Source organism: Artemia franciscana, chromosome 20 (genome assembly GCF_032884065.1).
Source record: "Artemia franciscana chromosome 20, ASM3288406v1, whole genome shotgun sequence".
Classification (NCBI taxonomy): Eukaryota; Metazoa; Arthropoda; class Branchiopoda; order Anostraca; family Artemiidae; genus Artemia; species Artemia franciscana.
The window spans coordinates 23,809,822-23,832,040 of record NC_088882.1 but is presented as its reverse complement, the minus strand read 5'-3'; the positions used below and the strand labels follow the sequence as shown (position 1 = coordinate 23,832,040).

The following is a 22,219-nucleotide window of genomic DNA, read 5'->3' as shown; positions in this document are numbered from 1 at the left end:
CACATTTGTTTAATTATGTTGGATGATATTTGAAATAATACTATGTCTGTATCTTAAATTTTCTTTACGATATCCTATCATTGGACCTTAGTTCTGTGTCTTGGGAGGCGCAGAAGTTTTTTTTTTGCCAAAAATGAGTGCCATTGGGATGTTGTAGCAAATTGGGCGAGTCATGGTTATTCAAACTTTGAGAGTTAAATAGACAAAACTTGTGCTAAAACGGAGCAATTCATTAGAACAAATAAAATTCATTGACAGATAAAAATATTTACGGTTTCTGCCCTTAAAATGTTTACGGTTATTTCTGCCCGACAGATAGATAAGTGTTCTGAGAACCGAAGAGTGATTTAACACAAACGAAACATACAAGTTTAATATAATCAAAAACAAAATAAAACATAACAAAGCAACTTCAATTTAAGATAACTCAACTAAAACAAAATACTTTTGGGATTGACTAATAATTTAAGAATAATAGAATGTCCTTTTATTTGCCATAGGGTGTAATTTTTTTCTTTATAGGTATATCAGTTTTTATGGCACTTGGTATTAACCAAGAGACATATAGCAATCGCAAATTCTGTCGGTCTGTCGGTTCTGATTTTGCTACTTTAGGCACTTCCGGGTAAGCTAGGACGATGAAATTTGGCAGGCGTATCAGGGACCGGACCAGATTAAATTAGAAATAGTCGTTTTCCCGATTTGACCATCTGGGAGGGAGTGGGGGGGGCGATTAATTCGGAAAAAAACTGAAAAAATGAAGCATTTTTAACTTACGCACGGTTGATCAGATCTTAATTAAATTTGATGTTTGGAAGGATATTGTGTCTCAGAGCTATCATTTTAAATCCCGACCGGATCTAGTGACATTGGGGGAGAGTTGGGAGGGGGAAACCTAAAATCTTGAAAAACACTTAAGAGTGAAGGGATCGGGATGAAACTTGGTGGGAAAAATCAGCACAAGTCCTAGATACACGATTGTCCTAACTGGAACGGATCCGCTCTCTCTGGGGTAGTGGGGGGATTAATTCTGAAAAATTAGAAAAAATGAGGTATTTTTAACTTATGAACGGGTGATCGGATCTCAATGAAATTTGATATTTAGAAGGATATCGTGTCTCAAAGGTCTTATTTTAAGTCCCGACCGGATCTGGTGACATTTGGGGAGTTTGGGGGGAACCTAAAATCATGGAAAACGCTTATACTGGAGGGATCGGGATGAAACTTGGTGGGAAAAATAAGCAGAAGTCTTAGATACGTGATGACAAAATTGGAACGGATCCACTGTATTGGGGGGAGGGTTAATTCTGAAAAATTAGAAAAAAAGACGTATTTTTAACTTACGGAGGAGTGATCGGGTCTTCGTGAAACTTCATATTTAGAAGGACCTTGTAACTCAGATCTCTTATTTTAAATCTCAACTGGATCCAGCGTTATTGATGGGGGGCAGTTAGGGGGGGCGTAAATCTTAGAAAATACTCAAAGAGGACAGATCAGGATGAAACTGTATGGGAAGAATAAAAACCTGTCTAGGATACGTGACTGACATACCCGGACCGGATCTGCTCTCTTTGGTGGAGTTTGTGATTCGGAAAAATGAGGTATTTGTAACTTACGAACGGGTCACCAGATCTTAATGAAATTTGATATTTAAAAGAAACTTGATATATATAGAAGGATCTTGTGTCTCAGATGCTCCATTTTCGACTCGAATTGGATCCGAGGACATAAGGGGCTGGAGGAGGGAAACAGAGATCTTGGAAAACGCTTAGAGAGGAGAGATCGGGATGAAATTTAATGGGAAGAATAAGCACAAGTTCTAGATACGTTATTGACATAATTGGAACGGATCCGTCCTCTTTGGAGGAGCTGGGGGGGTATTAATTTGGAAAAATTAGAAAAATTGAGGTATTTTTAACTTAAGAACGGAAGACCTGATCTTAATTAAATTTGATATTTGGAAAGAATTCATTTCTCAGAGCTCTTATTTCAAATCCTGACCAGATCTGTTGACATTGGGGGGAGTTGGAGGGGGAAATCTTGGAAAACACTTGGAGTGGAGGAATCAAAATGAAGCTTGGTGGATAGAATAAGCCTTGATACGTGATTGACGTAACCGTACTGGATTCGCTCTCTTTGGGGGAGTTGGGGGAGGGGTTCAGTGATTTGGCGAGTTTGGTGCTTCTGGGCGTGCTAGGACGATGCAAATTGGTAGGCGTGTCAGGGAGCTGCACAAATTGACTTGATAAAGTCGTTTTTTCCAAATTCGACCATCTGGGGGGCTAAAGGAACAGGAAAAATTAGAAAAAATGAGGTATTTATAACTTACGAGTGGGTGATCGGATCTTAATGAATTTTGATATTTAGAAGGACATCGTGACTCAGAGCTCTTATTTTAAATCCTGACCGGCATTAAGCCTCTGACTTTCCTTTTAAATCATTCTATTGATTCTTTGAATTTTTTAGAGCTCATACCATATGAACTCTTGGCTCTTAGCTCTTCTTGCCTCGTCACAAGTGCCATATGAGCTCTTAGTTCTTGTTTGAGGTTGTGATGGCAAGAAAAAAGGGTCTAATCTACTAAAACTGCTGATCATGTCTTGGGTCAATTGTTTGAAGTAATTAATCCAAAAAATTAAAATTTCCCTTACTGAAGTAAAGAATGGCGTTGGGGCTTAAAACAAACAAAAATCATTGCCTCGCAGATTACATAAGATGTATCTACAAAACTAAGGTAAATAAACTGACACGTGATATTCTACAATATCTGTAGAATTCCAAAAACTAGCGCTTTACTGAATACTGAACTTCTTTATATAGGTTAATAAAAACCTATATAGAGTCCTGGGAATATTTTCCTGATTTTCGAAAACGATGGAGGGGACACCTCTTAGAAGTCAAGGAATCTTAAAATGTTCTTTTGTTTTGATTTGAAAAACTATTGGAGATCAAAGTCTTTTTCATATGAAAGTATGCTAAGGAGAATTTCTCAGGCGGAATCGTCACAAAAAATTTTACGGGGGTAATTTTCAACGAGGATGGAGTCGTCCGGAGGGAATTTTAAATGGAGAAGGAGCAAAATTTTCCCGGCATTGAAAAACGATCACAAATTAAATAAAAAATAATTATTTCTCAACTGAAAGTAGCCTAAGGAGCAACATTAAAACTGCAGACGAACAGAAATTGTCCCATGTATGAGGGGGTTACACATGTTTCATGGGCAAGAAAAAGAATCCTTTCTTTTCTTGCCCAAAGAACATGGTGTGACGGGACAATCCCCACGATTCTTATATAATGAAACCGAAAGATAAGTTGTCCTTGCATATTCTAAAAAATATCGAACAACTACATATTGATTAATATGTATAATATTATACATATTGATACATATTAATACATATTTATATAATTATAATATTAATAATTATAATTATATAATTATATAACAATTATATCATTATAATGATAATTAATATTGATTAATATTGATCTTCTGGATTAGAGAGAAACTCTAAAATTCAAAACTAAGATTTTTCCTGTTTTCCAGTTCTCAATTGACCCCTAGGGTCAGTTGCTTTGAAGGATCGAACTCATCAATAAAATGCAGAACATAATGTTTTGATTTCGGAGTTACCCGATTAAAAGAGTAAAACCTTAGGTCAGCACCTACACAGACAAAAAAAAACGGAAGTGCTCCCGTTTCTGAGAGTGAAATCCAGGCCAAGAAAGTGTCAATTCATTTCTAACGGATTGGAATTCCAAACGTCGATGACGCAAAACGTTTGATATTAGGAACTGGTGAGTAGATATTACAAAACCAATATCATCAAGATCAGTTTGAGCCAAAAAAGTCTACAGACATTTTTGAGTCCGTGGACATTGTTGCTAATAGAGAAAAACTGAATTCTTGTAAAATGTTTAACAAAAAAAAAATGAAAGTGACATTGGCTGTTATGCAAAAGAAAAATATTTACTTTCTATTGGCGTTAAAGTTCGTAGGGGTGTCAATTGACACAACAAGTTGATATAACCTCTGATTTACAGGTCTCACGGTATGGCCTTAACCCCCCCCCCAATTACATACAACCTCATATACACCTGGATGAGGATCACTTGAGATTTTATCTTTATTCTTATTAAAAAGAGGAGATGTTGGTGTCTGAGGTGATCAACTTCGTCAGCGTTCAATATAGCTTATGCAATCGATTGTAATAGATTTCCGTTACCGATAGCCAATGAAAACTATGCTGTTATGTTGCTATGTTGAACGCAGACATATCTTCAGAGCTTACGGCTAAGCATGGTAATAGTAGGTCATAAAGGCATATCCAGGATTTTATCAAGAGGGGTAATTTTTAAGGAAGAGGGGTATTTTTTGAGTGGAGTTACAAAAACCCTTAACAAAACACATAAAAGAATTTATATGCATTTTTGTTAATTTTTACATGTCAACAAAATTACGGGAGGCAGGCGGGATGGGGGGGGGGGGTCAAACCCGGTAAACCCCCTGGATACGTCCTTTATTGGTCAATATATTGTAACGAGACAAATTTCACATTCTTCACTCGATGCCCTGTTGTATCTTTTGATTGTATTATTGGGCCTACTCAATATTGATCTTTCGATTATATGAAAGGGTAGCCATTTCTAAATAAACATGTTAAACACGATCTAGTTCAGGCTTCAGTTGCACTTTTAAAGAAGAAACCGCTATAACTTCGTGAACTAAAGATGTTATCACAGAGTACTTAATTTTAGGGCGGTTGCATGAACAGAATCTAAGACACCTATCATAGTGGCTTTGTTTTATGTGAATACTGAGGCAGAGTCAATTCTAGGAATGACGCAGGAGGGATGATAGATGAGACTTATCTATCAAAAAATGAACTGACATAATTTTTATAAAATGTTAAAAAGGGTTAATGCCAGATTTGCCTCTCAGTCACTCGGAATATCTGTCTTAGCTTTTTATACAATTAACCATGTCTTGATGCCCACAACTACTTGATTTTAATTCAAAATCAAGAGAAAAACAAAGGGGAAATTTTTTTGCCTCAAAACTCTATTGTAAATTTATTACCGGAGTGTTGTTGGGTCAAAATATTGAGTAAGGATGAGAGCTCCACTTCTGAAACTTTCCAAGTGGCCAAGCAGTCATCCACATAACCAACATATAACTTGTAAATTAACAAACTATTAGAATATAATCTTGTTCTCTATGCGCAGTCAGAAAATTCTAACTTAGAACAGGTGCTAACGACGAACCCGCGGGTACATCCAGTTTTTGCTTGAATATTCTGTCTCACAGAAAAATAAGAATAGTTCAGACACAGAAAATAGTTAAATCAACTATATTCGCAGCATCTACAGTGGTAAACTCAGGCCAGGAGTCACTGACATCTAAAACATTCTTCAAACAGATATTAGTCTAGGCACTGGAATACCAGTGAAAAGTGAAACAACATCAAAACTAAAGTATTTGACATTCTGTGATGTGAGACTCTGCAACTTTTAATGATATCCACAAGTTCTTTAGTAAATTTTCATTATGCAATTCAACTATTATGTTGGTGAGTCTGTTGTGGAGACTATGGGCCTCAGAGAAAACCCTGGCAAATGCAATTTTGGCAAGCCATAAAATTTTGAAAGTTTAGGTCTTATAGGGATGGCCTGGCGTGTCCTTCACATAATATCTTCTTTGCCTGAACAAAGACTTCTGGCTCGTGTTTCCCGGCATACTAAACAAAATGGTAGAGAACCTATACCCGGTGCAAAAAACCACCATGGTCAAGTCAAAATGAAGTCAAAATGTTAGAGAATCTATAGCCGTTGCCAAAAACCACCATGGTCCTAAAAGAGACCTTGGTCAAGTCAAAATAAGTGTCATAAGGGATGGCAGTTCATAGATTGAAAAAATTTGATCAAAACATGGATTAACTAAAAAACGCTCAGAAATTAAATAAAATAAACGAGCTTTTTTAACTAAAAGTAAGGAGCGACATTAAAACTTAAAATGAACAGAAATTACCCCGTATATGAAAGGGGCTGCTCCCTCTTCAACGCCTTGCTCTTTGCACTAAAGTTTGACTCTTTCTCTCAACTCTACTTTTTAAAACGGTAAAAACTTTAGCTCCTTACTTTCAGTTAAAAAAGCTTGTTTTTTTTTTAATTTAATATATATATATAAACAGGTTGAACTTTAGCGTGAAAAGTGGGGTTTTGATACAGTCTGCAGCCTCAGTCATATTTGAGAAGATTCTAGATTTTTTAAACTATTAATTACACTAAAAAAGCTCTTATTCTTGATGAGTTTATTATAGAAGTGCAACGTAAAACGAGGAATCTGAGGGGAAGGGCATTCCTATTTCCTATTCCTATTCGTATTTGCAGTACCACTTGACATGATATTGAGAACGAACAGAAATTCAGTCATTTTTTTCAATGAAATTCAAGAGCAACAATAAAACTTAAAAGTGACCGAAATTATACTAAATGCGAGGGAGCTCGTAGCCCCCATTAATTTCCCCTCACTCTTTACCAAACAGATTAAATTTTTATCTTAATGGTTCAACAATGGGCAAATAAAATACTTGCTACTACATAACTGGCTTCATTTGTTGTATTATAATATACTTCCAGGGAAGCACTAGTCAAACCTCAGCGTAGGGATCGCGAGGGGATGGAAGACAGCAATTTTAATATATGAGTTAAATCTTGCTCGTCTTTTGTTCTAATGTCGCCCTTGACTTTCACATGAAAAAATAAGCTTTTTCAAACCTCTGAACAATAAAAGACGACAACTTTCATGCAACAATTCTTCCCTTACATCGTCTACAACAGTAAAGATCCACAAACATTTCAAAATAAACAGACGAAGCTTATTTTTTGGCTGCAATAACGTTTCCCAAAGAGAAAAAGAAATGAACGCACCTTATGTGCAAAACAAGGAATCAACAGTTGGGAAAGAACAGCTGGGAAACAAATTCATTAAAGACACTAGAACACGCGCCGTAACACCGAAAGAAAACAATGTTACCTAAATCCCTGTACACATTTATAGACAGCGTCAACAAATTCATTAATAAGTCAACCTATCAACACCTGAACATCACGAAATCATCAATTTCTGATTTCAATTAGTGTGCTCAGTTATTAGCATGGAAAACAGTATTAAAGCAATGTTCTAACAAACAAATTTTACTAAGAAAACAGTATTGTTCCGGACAAATAATTTTTTCAGAGATCAAACCTATATAGTGCACTCTCATTGTATTCCTCGTTTATATTTACTTTCTTGGCCTAAAGGTACCTGATAAAATATCATATGTGTACATAGAGACCAAGGTCGTATCAAATTCTTGATACATTTTTGAAAGTTTTCGTGTACCCCCCCCCCCAAAAAAAAAAAAAAAATCCTGGATACAATCCTGAGAAGGGCATTCCCAAAATTTACATTAACCTCAAATATTGACGAAAAAAATACCATTAGATATTACATATTTCCTCTTAAAGAAGGTGATTTGATTGAATCAAACAGTTTGTGGTAACGAACTGTAGGTAAGAAGCAATACGGCTCAATAGTAACCGAAACTCTAAAAACGGAATTTTGATACCAATAGATACCTCAAAAGAATCAGATTTGCGTGCCAATTTTAAATATATAAGTTTCACCAAGTTCAGTCTTGCCCATAAAAAGTTACAAACCTGAAGAAAATTTGACTTATTTTCAAAAAAAGGGGGAAATACTACCTAAAAGTCAAAGAATCTTAATGAAAATCACATCGTCAGATTCAGCGTATCAGAGAACCCTACTGTAGAAGTTTCAAGCTCCTATCTGCAAAAATGTGTAATTCTGTATTTTTTGCCAGAAGAAAGATCACGGGTGCGTGTTTATTTTTTTTTATTTTGATATTTTCCCAGGGGTGATGGCGTCGACCAAGTGATTCTAGAATTTTGCGAGAGGACCCGTTCAAACGAAAATGAAAAGTTCTAGTGCCCTTTTGAAGTGACAAAAAATTGGAGGGCAACAAGGTCCTCTCTTACGCTTATTTTTCCCCAAGTCCTTATCTTAGACCTCAGATCCTACTGGGCCTCTAGAAGCATCCAGGGCATCCAAAAGAAGCCACCAGTCATCCCTCATGTGCGCCGCAGAAAAAAACATCATCCCACACCGGTTGAAGGGAAGCACTTATGTTTCGCAAGTCCGTCTGATAGGTGCACCTCAGCGTATTGCGCCGCCTGCCTCTTCTTCTTCTTCCTTCTGGTTGCTTCTGGAACGTTACTTCTGGGATCCAGGATTCGTCCATATGAAGTTTATGCCCCAGATATTTCCACCGACGTGTCACACGGACATCTGTCACTATGGGTTGTCCTGTCATCCGTCTCACCTTCTCATTAGAGATCTTTTGTGACCAATGGATGTTTAATATTTTCCGGAGACATGTATTCTCGAAAGCCTGAATTCGTCTGTCTTGTGTGTTCAAATGCCAGGTTTCAGAAGCATGTAACAGGATGGGAATGCCGTTTCTATTGAATAGACGAAGTTTGAGTCGGATGGAGAAATTCTGCAACCTCCATACCGGTTTCAGTCTATTGAATGTACCGAAGGCCTGCCCGATGCAGCATGATATATCTTTTTCAGTTGATCCTGTATTTATCACTGTGCTACCAAGGTATTTAAATTCTAGGACCTGCTCAGTGTCCTGGTTATCGCATCTCAGGTGTAAAGGTGAATCCATTACTGCCATAATTTTTGTTTCATCGACGTTGATTCTTAGTCCCATAAGTCGGACTCCGTCACGTAAAGTTTCTACTAATTCGTGTAGTCTTTGTTTAAGGACTCAATGAGCGTGATATCGTCGGCAAAATATAGGCTACATCATTAACTTGGTGTTATACGTCGAATTGTATGCTTCTGGTGCCAGTGTTACGGAGCAGATGGTCAATGGCTAGGGCAAACAGGAAAGGTGAAAAGACGCAGCCTTGTTTAACACCGGAAAGGACATGAAAGCATCTTGTCCTTCTTTTTGTCGTTTCAACACAGCATTCAGAGTCTTCGTATAGAGCCATTATGAGGGTTACCAACTTCTCAGGAATCCCATGAAAGGTTAGTAGTTCATTAGAGCAAGAAGTTTATCAGATATGGATGAGAGACTAATGTCTCTCTATTTCCAAGGTAGTCTCTTATCTTCTTTTTTGAAGAGTTTTATGAGAGTGCCGCGCCTCAAATCTGTTGGTACTTTTTGTGTCATCCAAATTTTTCGGAAAAAGGACAGCCACATAAATATGCATGAGCTGATTGATGCCTTCATCAAATCTGCCATTATACAGTCTTCGCCTGGTGCCTTGTCGTTTTTTAATTTCTTTGTGGCTGTTAGTGATTCGTCAAGAGTCGGGGGTTCTGTATTGATGTCAAGCTTGAGGAAAGCTATAGTGTATGTCTAGAAGCTCATCAGGCGGTGGTCTATTCAGAAGCTTTTCAAAATAAATGGCCAACGTATCATCAATAGCCAATCGCTTGGTGATGAGAACGTCATCAGAATTTCTTAGAGGTCCATATTGAATCGGTTTCTTGCCTATTATTTCATTATATTAGTTTATAAAGGGTCCTAGAGTCTCGTCTCTTCGCTGCATGTTCAGCTTGTATTACTTTTTGCTTGATGTAGTCCCTCTTATCTGCCCGTGCACTTTTCTTGATTTGTTTGTCAAGCATCCTATAATCGCTTTGCTTGTGTATTTGTACATTTGGAACATGGGCATCCAGGAGTTGGCTTTTCATCTTTTTCCTTTCAGCGATCGAATCCCACGTCTTTTGGGAGAGCCATTCATCATTCAGTTTCGGACGGTACCAATTGTTGATTCAGCCACTTCTTGAAAGCATGACTTCATGTTCTCCCATATTGTCTCACAATCAGCATCTTCGGGCAAATCAAGGGTTTCAAACTTATTGGATAGTTTGACACTGAACAACGTTTTCATTTCTTTTTCTTTTAGCTTCGCTGATGCGAAAAGTGGTTTTGCAGGTAGTGGGCACCTTCCTGTATGCTTCTTTAGTTTCAAGAGAACAGTGGCCTCCGGACAGATATTGTAATCATTTCCAACTTTGGCGTTAAGATCTCCCAACAGGCATAGCACATCATGTCTTGGTATGTCTTTAAAATCACCTACTAATTCATTGTAAAAGCTATTCTTATCCTCTGTGCATGCTTCATTCGTGGAGGCATAACATGCTACATGGGACAGTTTCGCGTGGGAACCGAGGAATCTAGCCGTCATTATTTGTGATGATATTGGGGTCCAACTTATCATAGCTTTGGCAGGAAAATTTTTTAGCAGAAGGGCCACTCATTGATCTCTTATCGCATCGTTGTCGCTGTATATAATAGTATATTCTTCGTCTATTCGTTCTTGGTCCACTCCTGTCCATCGTATTTCAGAAAGAGCTATGACATCAATTTACATTGAACTATCTGTATTATGACATGTTCCGTCTTCGAGAGTTGGGACACGGTTCTCACGTTCCAGAAGCCAAGTTTAAGCATTTTCTTATCAGTCATAAAAATTTTTCGTAGATAGACATTAGTCGTCGTCGTTAAAGGGATCGATCCAAGGCTATTCGTTGATGTTTCGTTTGCAATTTGGTTTTCCTCCACTGCACGTTCGTGCTGCAGTCTCAGGTGAGGGTCGCAAGCCCCCAGCCCAACCCTCCTCCTTTACCCAGGCTTGGGACTGGCTACTGACGAAATAATCCAACAATAGGCGGAGTCCAAAGTCACCGGTTTAAAATTTTGAGATAGCCATTTTGTTCAGCATAGTCGAAAAATCTAATAACTATGTCTCTGAGGACGACTCAAGCCCCAAAAGTCACCCGAGGAAGGGCTACAAGTTATAAACTTGGCCCATTGTTTACATATAGTATTGGTTATTAGGAAGTTTACAGACGTTTTCAGGGGGGATTTTTTCTGGTAGGGTGAGGGGTTCAGGGGGAGGGGGTTACGTGGTAATATCTTTCCATGGAGGAATTTTTCATGGGGGAAGAGAACTTTCCATGAAGGGGTTGCCGGTTTTCTCAGCATTATTTAAAAAACGGTCAGAAATTAAATTAAAAAACAAGTTTTTTCAACTGAAAGTAAGGAGCAACATTAAAACTTAAAACGAACAGAAATTATTACGTATATGAGGGGGTTACCCCCTCGTCAATATCTCGCTCTTTACGCTAACATATTTTAGTACTTTCATAAGAGCTATCTATTCTAATTAAACGGCCTTTGTGATTCAGGGGTCATTCTTAAAGAATTGGAACAAAATCCGAACTTTAGCGTAAAGAGCAAGGTATTGACGAGGGGGCGAACACCCCTCATATACGTAATAATTTCTGTCCATTTTAAGTTTTAATGTTACTCCTTACTTCGAGTTGAAAAACTTGTTTTTTTATTAATTTATAAAAGAGGCTTATAAACACTCAACGCTTGAACACTGAAAAATCTTGGAAATTTCTAGATATTGGTTGGTGCACTAGAATTCAAACCAGCAACTATCTTCTTTTTGTAATTCTCAGTAGTTTCCTTTGTAGACAATCAACTTGTCTTCTGAGCAGATCAGTTAAAAACAATTCTTCTGGCAACGACAAATTTCGTCGATAACAAAATCTATTTTGATTAAAACAGGCAACAAATTATATTCTGAGACGTTAACTCCAAAGTAAATTAAGGCACATTAATCGCAGAAGCAGACGACTTCTTTCGTAATATTATTAGGGGCAGGTCCCCTTTGTGTTCTAGGAAAAAATCAAAGCTAGCACAAAGGAAGAGAGAGTACATAAGGAGGAGGGGCTTCAGGTCCGTACCTATTTCAAAATCTAAGGATCTTTAGGATTTCTCACGCAGTTTCATCTAGCATCTACGAAGATAAAATTAGTCTACGAGCTTTCAAGCTTCTTTCTTCTCTTTGGATGCTAGGAACTCGGTGGGAAGACCGCTCGACCGGTAAGCACTGTAAGCATCTTAAATTTTCCAGCATTTTTCTTTTGCCATTAGATTTGAAATGTCCACCTGAAACCTCAACAAATAAGCGTTGACGCCTAAACTAAGAAAAAACAGTATGCTATGACATGGCACCAATCCAAGATGAGCGTGGCCACAAATGTCAATTGACAGTACATAGCTTTACTATGAAAAAAAAAACTATTGGGAAATAGTTGGTTCACGTCAATGTCGACCTTTGATAAAGGTACAAAAAAAGGGACCCACCGATTTACGCATCATAAATTCTTGGGATTTTCAGCCAAGATACCATTTTGAATGAAATTTTGTTTCTGTCAGGAAAAAATCGTGGGATTAAAAGTACAAGGAAAATATTGTAAAAGGCTAATAATTAAATGTCAGTTTTGACAAAGCTGAAAAGTAGAGGGAGTAACTACCCAGATTTTGAAAAATCAATCTTTGACATTTTTGTGAGGTATTTTGCGAATATATTAGTTAAAGTACAGGAAACAAAAAAATGCATCATACGATAGATTGAAAGAAAAAATAATCAAAAAAACAAACAAACAAAAAACATGGGATACAAGCATAAGGACATCGCCCATTTCTTAGAGTTTTCAAAAAATCGTTAAAAATTCTTTGGCCTCTTAGAAGTTATATATCTATTTTTTTCACATAAATGTATTTATTATTATTTCATTGGAGTCTAATTAATCTAGTGATCTACTTAATTAATTTAGTCAATTCAATCTATTAGTCTATTTAGTTTTGTTTCCTATACTTTTATTTTATTTATATTTTCTTTTCTTCTCTCTGTGAGTAAGTGATTATTTTAATTTTGTTTTGTTTTTTTCTTCTCTCAGTAAGTGACTCGTTTATCTTGCCCCTTCTTTACAGGCCAAAGAGCCTTGGGGGAATAGTAAAATGTAATGTTGTATGTGTATTCCATGATGAATAAATCTTATGAGGTAATGTTATCTCTGATGACTTCTTATCTGTTTTATATACATACCGCCGATTCAACTGGAATTCATGTAATGGCAAAGACCGCTAGACTTAAAATCAATCAGTTGATTGCACCACAAATTTTACTTACATCAACCGAACGAAATAAAATGACCATAAAATATTAAAAACGAGTCCAATAAATCGAAATGCGTAATAACAAGGGACAAATTCGTTTAAATATAATGCGAGTAGAACTATTCTTATTTTTTGGAGGCGTTATTCTTTCAAAGTGTCACAATTGATGGAAGACGAAGATACTTGGCTACTGAATCATTAGAAGCAATGGCATCCCTGCCTAAGTTTCCAACATTCTTACTTTCAAAAGTAAGGACAGTGGGCGTTTGAGAAAAAATAAATTGATGCTAGACTATGAAGTTTATCTATTTCAAAACAATCCCCATCGAAAATTACGAGGATTGGACTAAAGGATTTTAGGCAAACAACAAGGATTCTTGAGCCAATAATAATAATAAACATTAGAGAAACAATGACACCAATGAATGAATAGCGGAATATAGAATGATGGCTTGATGAAAGACATGACTGACGGAAATAAACACAAAGATACTATCAGATTGACAAGCTTCGACTACATTCAAGATAAATTAACTTCAGGTAGCATCATACCCCGAATTTAATTTGGGAAGAAAGCTGTGAGATTCCATACCAGTAAATTCCACAGATATTAGGAGCCAGTTACGTGCAAGAGTGTAATTTGCTATGTGGCAGATAGGGCAACTGCCCCTTCCAGACCTCAGTTTGTCCCCAGACCCCAGTTTGCCCCTCCCCCGTAGAAATTCAGTTCTTTTCAAAAATCTAGTCAAAAATAGAATAAACCTGCATCGTTCAAACATCCCCTAAAACGGGTCAGTTTTCTCTAGTATATCTTTTAACTTGATTTGGGAATCAATTTGGCAATTCCTCTCCCAACCTCCCCAAGATTTTGACAAAATTATGCCACGTGAATTAACTATTATTTTCTTAACATATACAACTTTAAATATAATAAAATCATAAATTATAACTGCAGCAGACGGCATATTTTGTCCCAGAAGTAACATTAGGGTCCGCACTACAAGTCAGAGAATAAGATTCAACTTATCTGGATACATATCATCATCGTTCCAGCTGTGAGGATTGAGCTGGCTTAATACTAACAGTAATCAGTCTCAAAATTACTAATTTTACTTGTAATCGAAAATCAAAAGATAAGATCGGATAAAAAATAAATGTCACCGTCTTTTAGTATCACAGCAATCGGCTACAAAAGAAAGGGTTTCGAAAACAAACTTCAGTTGTGGCTAGAAAGACTTTTTTCTTCTGATTGTTATAAATTATGAAATAACAAAAATAATCCATTCTTTTGGAAGACCAAATATATGCAAAGTTGTGTATTATTTGAGGTGAAAAGTAATATTTCTTGGGCCAAGAGTAGTTGATTCGCACAATTCCTTTTTTCATTTTTTTTTGCACTAACCCTAATTTTTAAGGAGCATAGCCTAATTGTGAAAATAATAAAGTCGACGACTAATGAGCTACTCTGCATTCAAAACATTAAAGTTCTCTAAACACCAAACCATGGCCCACGCCCTACAAAGCCTATATCCCGTCCGTGCCTGAATGTTGTGGTGGATAACACTACCATACAGTCAGGCATAATGAACAAGTACAGAATAAGTTTATAGATTTCAAATTGAGTAAAGTGGTCAAGTATAATATATTGATCATCTTTCAAGTAAAGAATAAGGACATTCGAAAAACAAAAATTACGCCCTATTTTTATAACCGAGACTTTTGTACTTCACACAATCATCCTCTCACATTTTTCGACGTTGTATGTTAGATATTAACAAAAAACAGAAAAAAAAAATGCAAATAAAATCCTACCTTTACAGTATTTACAAGATAAAGATTCGTCAAAACTTTGCTTTGTCGAATGACTCGACTCAGGCCGACTTGGACTTGGAGTTTGAACAGTCGCAGCGGACAATCCGTTTTTCAAGCAAGGCGTGGGTACAATCTCAAGCATTTCGTCTAGATATATCTCAAAAAGGCCATTACATAGATTCTTCTATGCCTTGAGACGAAAATATAGCCCTTTTCTCAGACAGAAAAGTTGTTTGTCCACATAGATTATTAAAGACTCTACCAACAAGTATTTTTTTAAGTCGCTCAAATTTGATGATTCTATGAACTTTTTTTCACACAAAAAAATGGACATTGAATTCAATCTTTATCTCAATAAATTGCAAATTGACTAGACAAAAATATTTCAACTAATGTTAGATTTCTCGTAAGGCTAAGATTTAGCAATTTAAGATTTGTAGAAGTATGTCTTTACAGATAGAGCTTATTAATACGAAAATACTTGTGAATACAGAGGTTCACATCTAGTCTTTATGAATCCACGTGAATCAGCAATCAGACATTGACGGATAAAGAGTATAGTTGACACAATTTAAGGAACTTATTCAATCACTCTCCAAAAGGCAATCAATCCACAACCACGTTTTTGTCATTAATACTGACTAGGGATTACCGTATAAGGCAGATTATCACAGTTCGAAATATATTGCACACAATCTGGTCCCCTGCCTACATCTCGCGCCTTGAAGCGCTGATTACCGACTAAAGAGTTTTCCCGGGGACACGAGCGGAATCCCGGGCAAATGGAAACTTGTTGTTCAAATCGTTTATCTTAGTATGTGAGGCATACCTCAAGCTTAGAGAAAAAATTAAGACTACAAAATACAACAGCCGTATAGAAATTTCCACGAGGAGAAATAAAATGGCTTACAACGATGGTATAAAATAAATTCAGAACAAATAAGAGTCTCAAATAAAGCTGATCTGACTAGGGAACTCGTGAAAAAAAAAAGTGTAAATACCACAACAAACACTAAATCATCGAAGGATGGTCAAGATTTATACTGCTGCCTCATAATGTTTTATTTACTACAAAAAGTCTTCTAATATTTTCAAGGAGTTTCTTGTTCTTTGTTGTCCTCAAAATACTCCAACTGACTGTTACTTCTCCATAACACCTCCGCCACAACTAGAGTTACGTATAGCTTTTCAAACAGGTAAATATTGCGTCCTTAATATAACAAAATTCCGCTTCTCGGCACTGTCAAAAAAAATACATCACAGGGGCTGTTACCCTTCAGTTATCCGGCAGAGCCTCTAAATCACATTATGTAATTTTTTTGTCTGGAAATGTATAATTCCGTACTGACACCTTCCCACCGTATTTTGTCCTCTGCATGAACAGAATAAAAGAAATTTTCTAATGAAATGTTCTAAGTTCTAGGAGGTGGCATACACAGATGCCAAATAGTGGCTTTATTACAAACATCGAATGAATGCAGGAATTAAGGCCTATGCATGGTCATTATTGTTATTGTATCTGGAGGGCACCAAAGGAAAGGATTGTCTTTCTTGCACACCATACCTCAGTTTTCAAAACATTGGGGGAAATAGTACCTATGAAATTACGAAGCCCTACCACCCACAAGCAAAAATTTGCTGTCACTCGACATTGTTTGTTCTTTAGCTGTGTTCTTCCAAATGGATTGGAAGCAATATGGGAGAACTGCAGTACGACAGATGAAATATCACAATAAACGCTAAAGATATTAGTTATGTGTCGTGTCCAGGACGGCTGAAAAGCGATACGATACGCTTACCTTACCACAAAATACTTTCCTTCCCCACGGTTCGACATCGGAGGCCTCGAATTTAGGTTGTCCATATGATTAGCTTTAGCCCTAGATAAACAAAGTTTACTCCAATACATTTTTTTTTCAATTCCTTGTCAGCATATTTGTATTGAATAAACATAAATTTTGACAACTGATATCCAAGCTAGATATCTTAGATAGTGTTAGTCAGTTTACAATATTCACAGAAAAGACAGATAAGAAAGACTTCTTGGAAAAAAACACCAACACAATAATAACTAGTAAACTAAAGTCCGTCATCGAGCATAATTACTAATACACAGGGAATGCGATGAGTCTTTCAACAGATTAAATTAAAAAACAAGCTTTTTTAACTGCAAGTAAGGAGCCACATTAAAACTTAAAACGAACAGAAATTATTCCGTATATGAAAGGGGTTGTCCACTCCTCAACGCCTCAATCTTTACGCTAAAGCTTGACTATTTCTCACAATTCTAATTTTTAAAACAATACAAAAAAACATTAGAAAAAAAAAACAATAAAAATGTGACTATTGATATCAAAATTCCGTTTTTTAGAGTTTCGGTTATTATTTAGCAGGGTCGCTCCTTACTACAGTTCGTTACCACGAACTGTTTGACAATCTGAATGAGTCTAATTTTTACATTTTTTTAGTTTTAAAGCGTCGAAACATTTGAGAGACTCTCAACTTCGTATATTCACAAGGATATAATTGAGAATATAAGACTACATACAAAACGTGGACATTTTGTCAACTAAGCCATTGGTAGACTCAAATCAAAACCAGATATGAACTTTCCTTTGGAATTTTCTCAGATGTTTGTTTCATAGACTTGGTCAGTTGGCCACTAAACGGTTCAAGTTCAGAACAAGATTCACTCTTGCCAACTAATTATTGCGAGTATGTAAGATGTCGCAAGTCTAATACTTTCTCTAAAGCTGTGTTTCCTGATACATCTAAGAACCCCAGTCTTATATTTCGTAGTTCCTATTGGTAAATTTTCCCCTAAATTTAAAACGACCAAGCTCAAAACTTGGCCTTCTTAGACCAAGAAGAATGTAAAAACTCCAAACGAGTATTTTTTTTTATTCTTTACTCGAGACCCCCACTAAGACTTTACGTTCTTCTTATGTGAGAGCTTGAAGTTCCAGTGTTTAACCAAAGTCAATTTTTGATGATGTTTTTTTACTACATACTGGAAAAGGGTCCCCCTATACGTGCATTTTCTTTGCCCTTCAGATCATTAGCGGTAAATATCTGAAATTACAAAAAGAAAAACGATAAAATAACCAACTGCAAGTAAGGGCGACTTGACCCAATAGTAACCGCAACACTGAAAAACGGAATTGGGATAACAACTGATACATCAAAAGAAATGGCTTTTTATGTTAAGTAATAAGTTTAATGTTACCCATGAAACCTACGAGGCTGAGAAAAATTGCCTGATTTTTGAAAACGGGGGGAAACATCACAAAAAAGTCAAGAAACCCCAACTCTAGAGGTTTCCAGTTCTTATCTACAGAAGCGTGAAAATTTGTATTTTTACGAGAAGAAAGATTCTGCATTCGTGTTTGTTTTTCCAAGGGGTGATCGTATCGAATCAATGGTCCTAGGAGATCGGATGAGGGCTCATCCAAACGGAAATCAAAAGTTCGAATGACCTTTTAATTGACCAAAAAGATTGGAGAGTAGTTATCCACCTCCCACGCCTCCTTTTCCCCAAAGACACCCGATCAACGTTTTGAGACATCCATTCGAATCAGAATAGATGAGAGGGGCTTAGCCTTCCTCATCCCTTACTCTTTACCCCAAAGTCGGGCGTTTTGTCACAATACTTTAATAAAGACAACTCAAACTCAAAAGCTGTCGAATTTGAATGAGAAGTATTTTTTTTTTGTTTTACTTTAAGGCTTAAGTGTAATGAACGAGGGCTGGAAAAGTGCAGCCCCCTCATATACGGAATAATGTCTGTTCGTTTTAAGTTCTAATTTTGCTCCTTACTTTCACTTGAAAAAACTTGTTTTTTTTTTATTCAACATTGTGAAGGACCGTAGAGACATCACGTAGGCGCGAGACGCGTTTCAAATCTGACATAGATGTAATATTTATGAATTGAAGAGTGATGTTAATGCATTCGCTGCTAGTCGATGGAACATGAAATAACCTTTGGAAAACAAGTAAATACGATATAAAATCTGAGTATGTTTTGAAAAAAGAAGTATGATAGTCGTCACCTAGTAATAAGTTAGGTTTCCATATTTTCAACTGAAATGGATGTAAGAATTTAGACACGCATAAATCATAAGAGGGAGATGAATGAGTCAGGTAGGTATTCAGAACAAGAACTAGGCTTTCGCAAGGTTGTTGTCCTGCTTAAAAAAAAAAAAATCATTTGAAGCAGATAATACACAAAAGATGAAGTAGGCTCTTTTTTTTATTTATATTTTTTTTTTCTCAAGAGAACAGTCCAAAAAAATTTTCTTGTATTCTGAAAACCTTATCAGTGCGGAAATCCTTTTTTTTTCCTCTTTAACAAAGAGCCATCACAAGCTTTTACACTTGGGAACTAGTTCTTAGCCCCTCGTGGATGTAAAATTGAACCGAAGAAAAAAAGAATGGGGCATAAAAACGAATTTTCGTTTTTCACCAAGTGCAGTTAAACTGTACCAGGGTTGCCGACTACCAACGTCTCAAAAGAGTGCAAATCAAGGCCAAAAAAGAGGAACTTTTTATGAAAAAGAGTGGAAGTCAAAAATTTCGCGCCTGTCACCCCGCACGCAGCGTCTCTCAATGTCCTGATCACTCTTACATCGTTTAGAAATAATTTTAAGTTATCCTGCGATCATTCTTGCCCTCAATTTTTTCAAATGTGTTTAAAATGAAGTCAGGAGGGCTCCCTACTTAAGTGAACCTCTGAATAGCGAGTTAGATAATAATTCTCTCTCTTTTTATCAAACAGTTCGTGGTAACGAACTGTAGTAAGGAGCGACCCGGCTCAAGAGTAAACGAAACTCTAAAAAACGGAATTTCGATGCTAAAAGATATATCAAAAGAATCGGATTTTTATGCTGATTTTAAATATATAAGTTTCATTGAATTTAGTCTTTGTCATCAAAAGTTACGAGCCTGAGAAAATGTGCCTTATTTTGGAAAATAGGGGGTAACACCCTCTAAAAGTCATAGGATCTTAACAAAAATCACACCATCGCATTCAGCGTATCAGAGAACCCTATAGAAAAAATTTCAAGGTCCAATCTACAAAAATGTGGAATTTCGTATTTTTTGCCATAAGACAAATCACGGGTGCGTGTTTATTTGTTTTTTTGTTGTTTTTTTTTTGTTTTTTTCCCAGGGGTCATCACATCGACCAAGTAGTCCTAGAGTGTTGCAAGAGGGCTCATTCTAACGGAAATGAAAAGTTCTAGTGCCCTTTTTAAGCGACCAAAAAAATTGGAGGGCACCTAGGCCCCCTCCCACTCTCATTTTTTTCCCAAAGTCAATGGATCAAAATTTTGAGATAGCCATTTTGTTCCGCATAGTCGAAAACAATAATAACTATGTCTTTGGGGATGACTTGCCCCCCACAGTCCCTGGGGGAGGGGCTGCAAGTTACAAACTTTGACCAATGTTTACATAAAGTAATGGTTACTGGGAAGTGTGCCGACGTTATTAGGGGGATTTTTTTGGTTTGGGTTTGGGGTTCAGGGGAGGGGGCTATATGGGAGGATCTTTCCTTGGAGGAATATTTCATAGGGGAAGATAAATTCAATGAAAAGGGCGCAGGATTTTCTAGCATTACTATTTAAAAAAAAAAACGATGAAAATATAAACATGAAAAAGTTTTTTTCAATTGAAAGTAAGGAGAAGCATTAAAACGAACAGAGATTATTACGCATATGATGGGGTTCTAAAAATACTTTAGCATAAAGAGCGAGACATCTAGGAGGAGATAAATACTTCGCTCTTTATGCTAAAAAAATTTTAAGTAATTTCAACTATTTATTCTACGGCCTTTCTGATTCAGGGGTCATTCTTAAAGAATTGGGACAAAACAAAATCTAGTGTGAAGAGCGAGGTATTAACGAGGGGACCAACCCCCTCATATATATAATCAAAAATACAATAATATAAAAGTTTGTTACGTAAGTTAATTCTTAAGTTACGTGTATTTTTTACTAATAAAAACGTTCGTTAAAAATTAAAAGATCTTGTTGCCTTTTTAAGTAACCGAAAAATTGGAGGGCAACTAGGCCTCCTTCCCCACCCCTTATTTCTCAAAATCGTCTGATCAAAACTAAGAGAAAGCCATTTAGCCAAAAAAAGAATTAATATGCAAATTTCATTTTAATAATTTATGTACGGAGAGCCAAAATCAGACATGCATTAATTGAAAAACTTTCAGAAATTAAATAAAAAAACAAGTTTTTTGAAATGAAAGTAAGGAGCGACATTAAAACTTAAAACGAACAGAAATTACTCCGTATATGAAAGGGGCTTTTCCTCCTCGACACCCCGCTCCTTGCGCTAAAGTTTGATTCTTTCTCGCAACTCTACTTTTTAAAACAATAAAAAACTTTAGCGTAAAGAGCGGGGTGTCGAGGAGGAAAAGCCCCTTTCATATACGGAGTAATTTCTGTTCGTTTTAAGTTTTAATGTCGCTCCTTACTTTCATTTCAAAAAACTTGTTTTTTTTTATTTTATAGCTATCAATGAATCAATCAATTTATTTAAATTAAACGGAAAACAAAATTACACAACCTTAGACCCCCATAAAGGCTCTTTGGCCTGTTAGAGTGGGAGACTAAACATTACATTAAATAATATCACTAATAATAGATAATAGTACACTTATATTAATTACATTAAATTACAGCAGTAATTAAGCATTTAATTAAGCACCAATTACATTAATTAATAGCACAAAAAAAAAGTTGAAAAGGCAAAATAGAGGGGGGAAAGAGAAGGGAGGAGAGAACTAACTTTCTAGGCATAGGAGGGGGTCAAAGTCTCTTAGTAGGTTAGCTAAAAGGCAATACTCTGATCAAAAATGTGTATGTGTTTTGATCGCTTGGACCTTCAGCTTAACTACAGTTGACTTCATAAACTATTTAGATAACGTTTTGTCTCCAATTTGTCCAAATATTTTGAAGGAAATAGTGAAAGTCCAAGTAACTAGTCATGAAACATAGCCAACTTCACTGTAGTCAAGTCAAGTACCGTGCCGCAGCAGCAAAAAACAAGAGCTAAGAGCTCATATGGCACTTGTGACGAGGCATGAAGAGTTAAGACACCAAACTCGCCAAATCACTGCACCCCTCCCCCCAACTCCCCCAAAGAGAGCGAATCCAGTACGGTTCTGTCAATCACGTATCAAGGACATTTGCTTATTCTATCCACCAAGCTTCATCCCGATTCCTCCACTCAAAGTGTTTTCCAAGATTTCCCCCTCCAACTCCCCCCAATGTAAAAAGATCTGGTCGAGATTTGAAATAAGAGCTCTGAGACATGAATTCCTTCTAAATATCAAA

At 36.5% G+C, this 22,219-nt stretch overlaps 1 protein-coding gene across 4 annotated transcripts in view; it reads right to left on the bottom strand.

Annotated features, from left to right (window-relative positions):
- The window catches only part of LOC136039933 (myocardin-related transcription factor A-like), a 146,588-nt gene that overhangs the window by 88,499 nt on the left and 35,870 nt on the right, over positions 1–22,219 (bottom strand). Inside the window, exon 3 of one of the 4 annotated variants that reach the window (XM_065723929.1) lies at positions 16,676–16,756. The exons of 1 other annotated variant lie outside the window; for it this stretch is intronic. Coding sequence is in view for 1 of the 3 variants with exons in the window: in XM_065723927.1 (XP_065579999.1) it covers positions 14,877–15,018 (142 nt within the window). In the remaining 2 variants the exon portion in view is untranslated. Of the gene's footprint in view, positions 1–11,845; positions 12,051–14,876; positions 16,117–16,675; positions 16,757–22,219 lie in introns of those variants that run through there. 2 more of the 4 variants (XM_065723927.1, XM_065723931.1) reach the window with 2 other exon arrangements.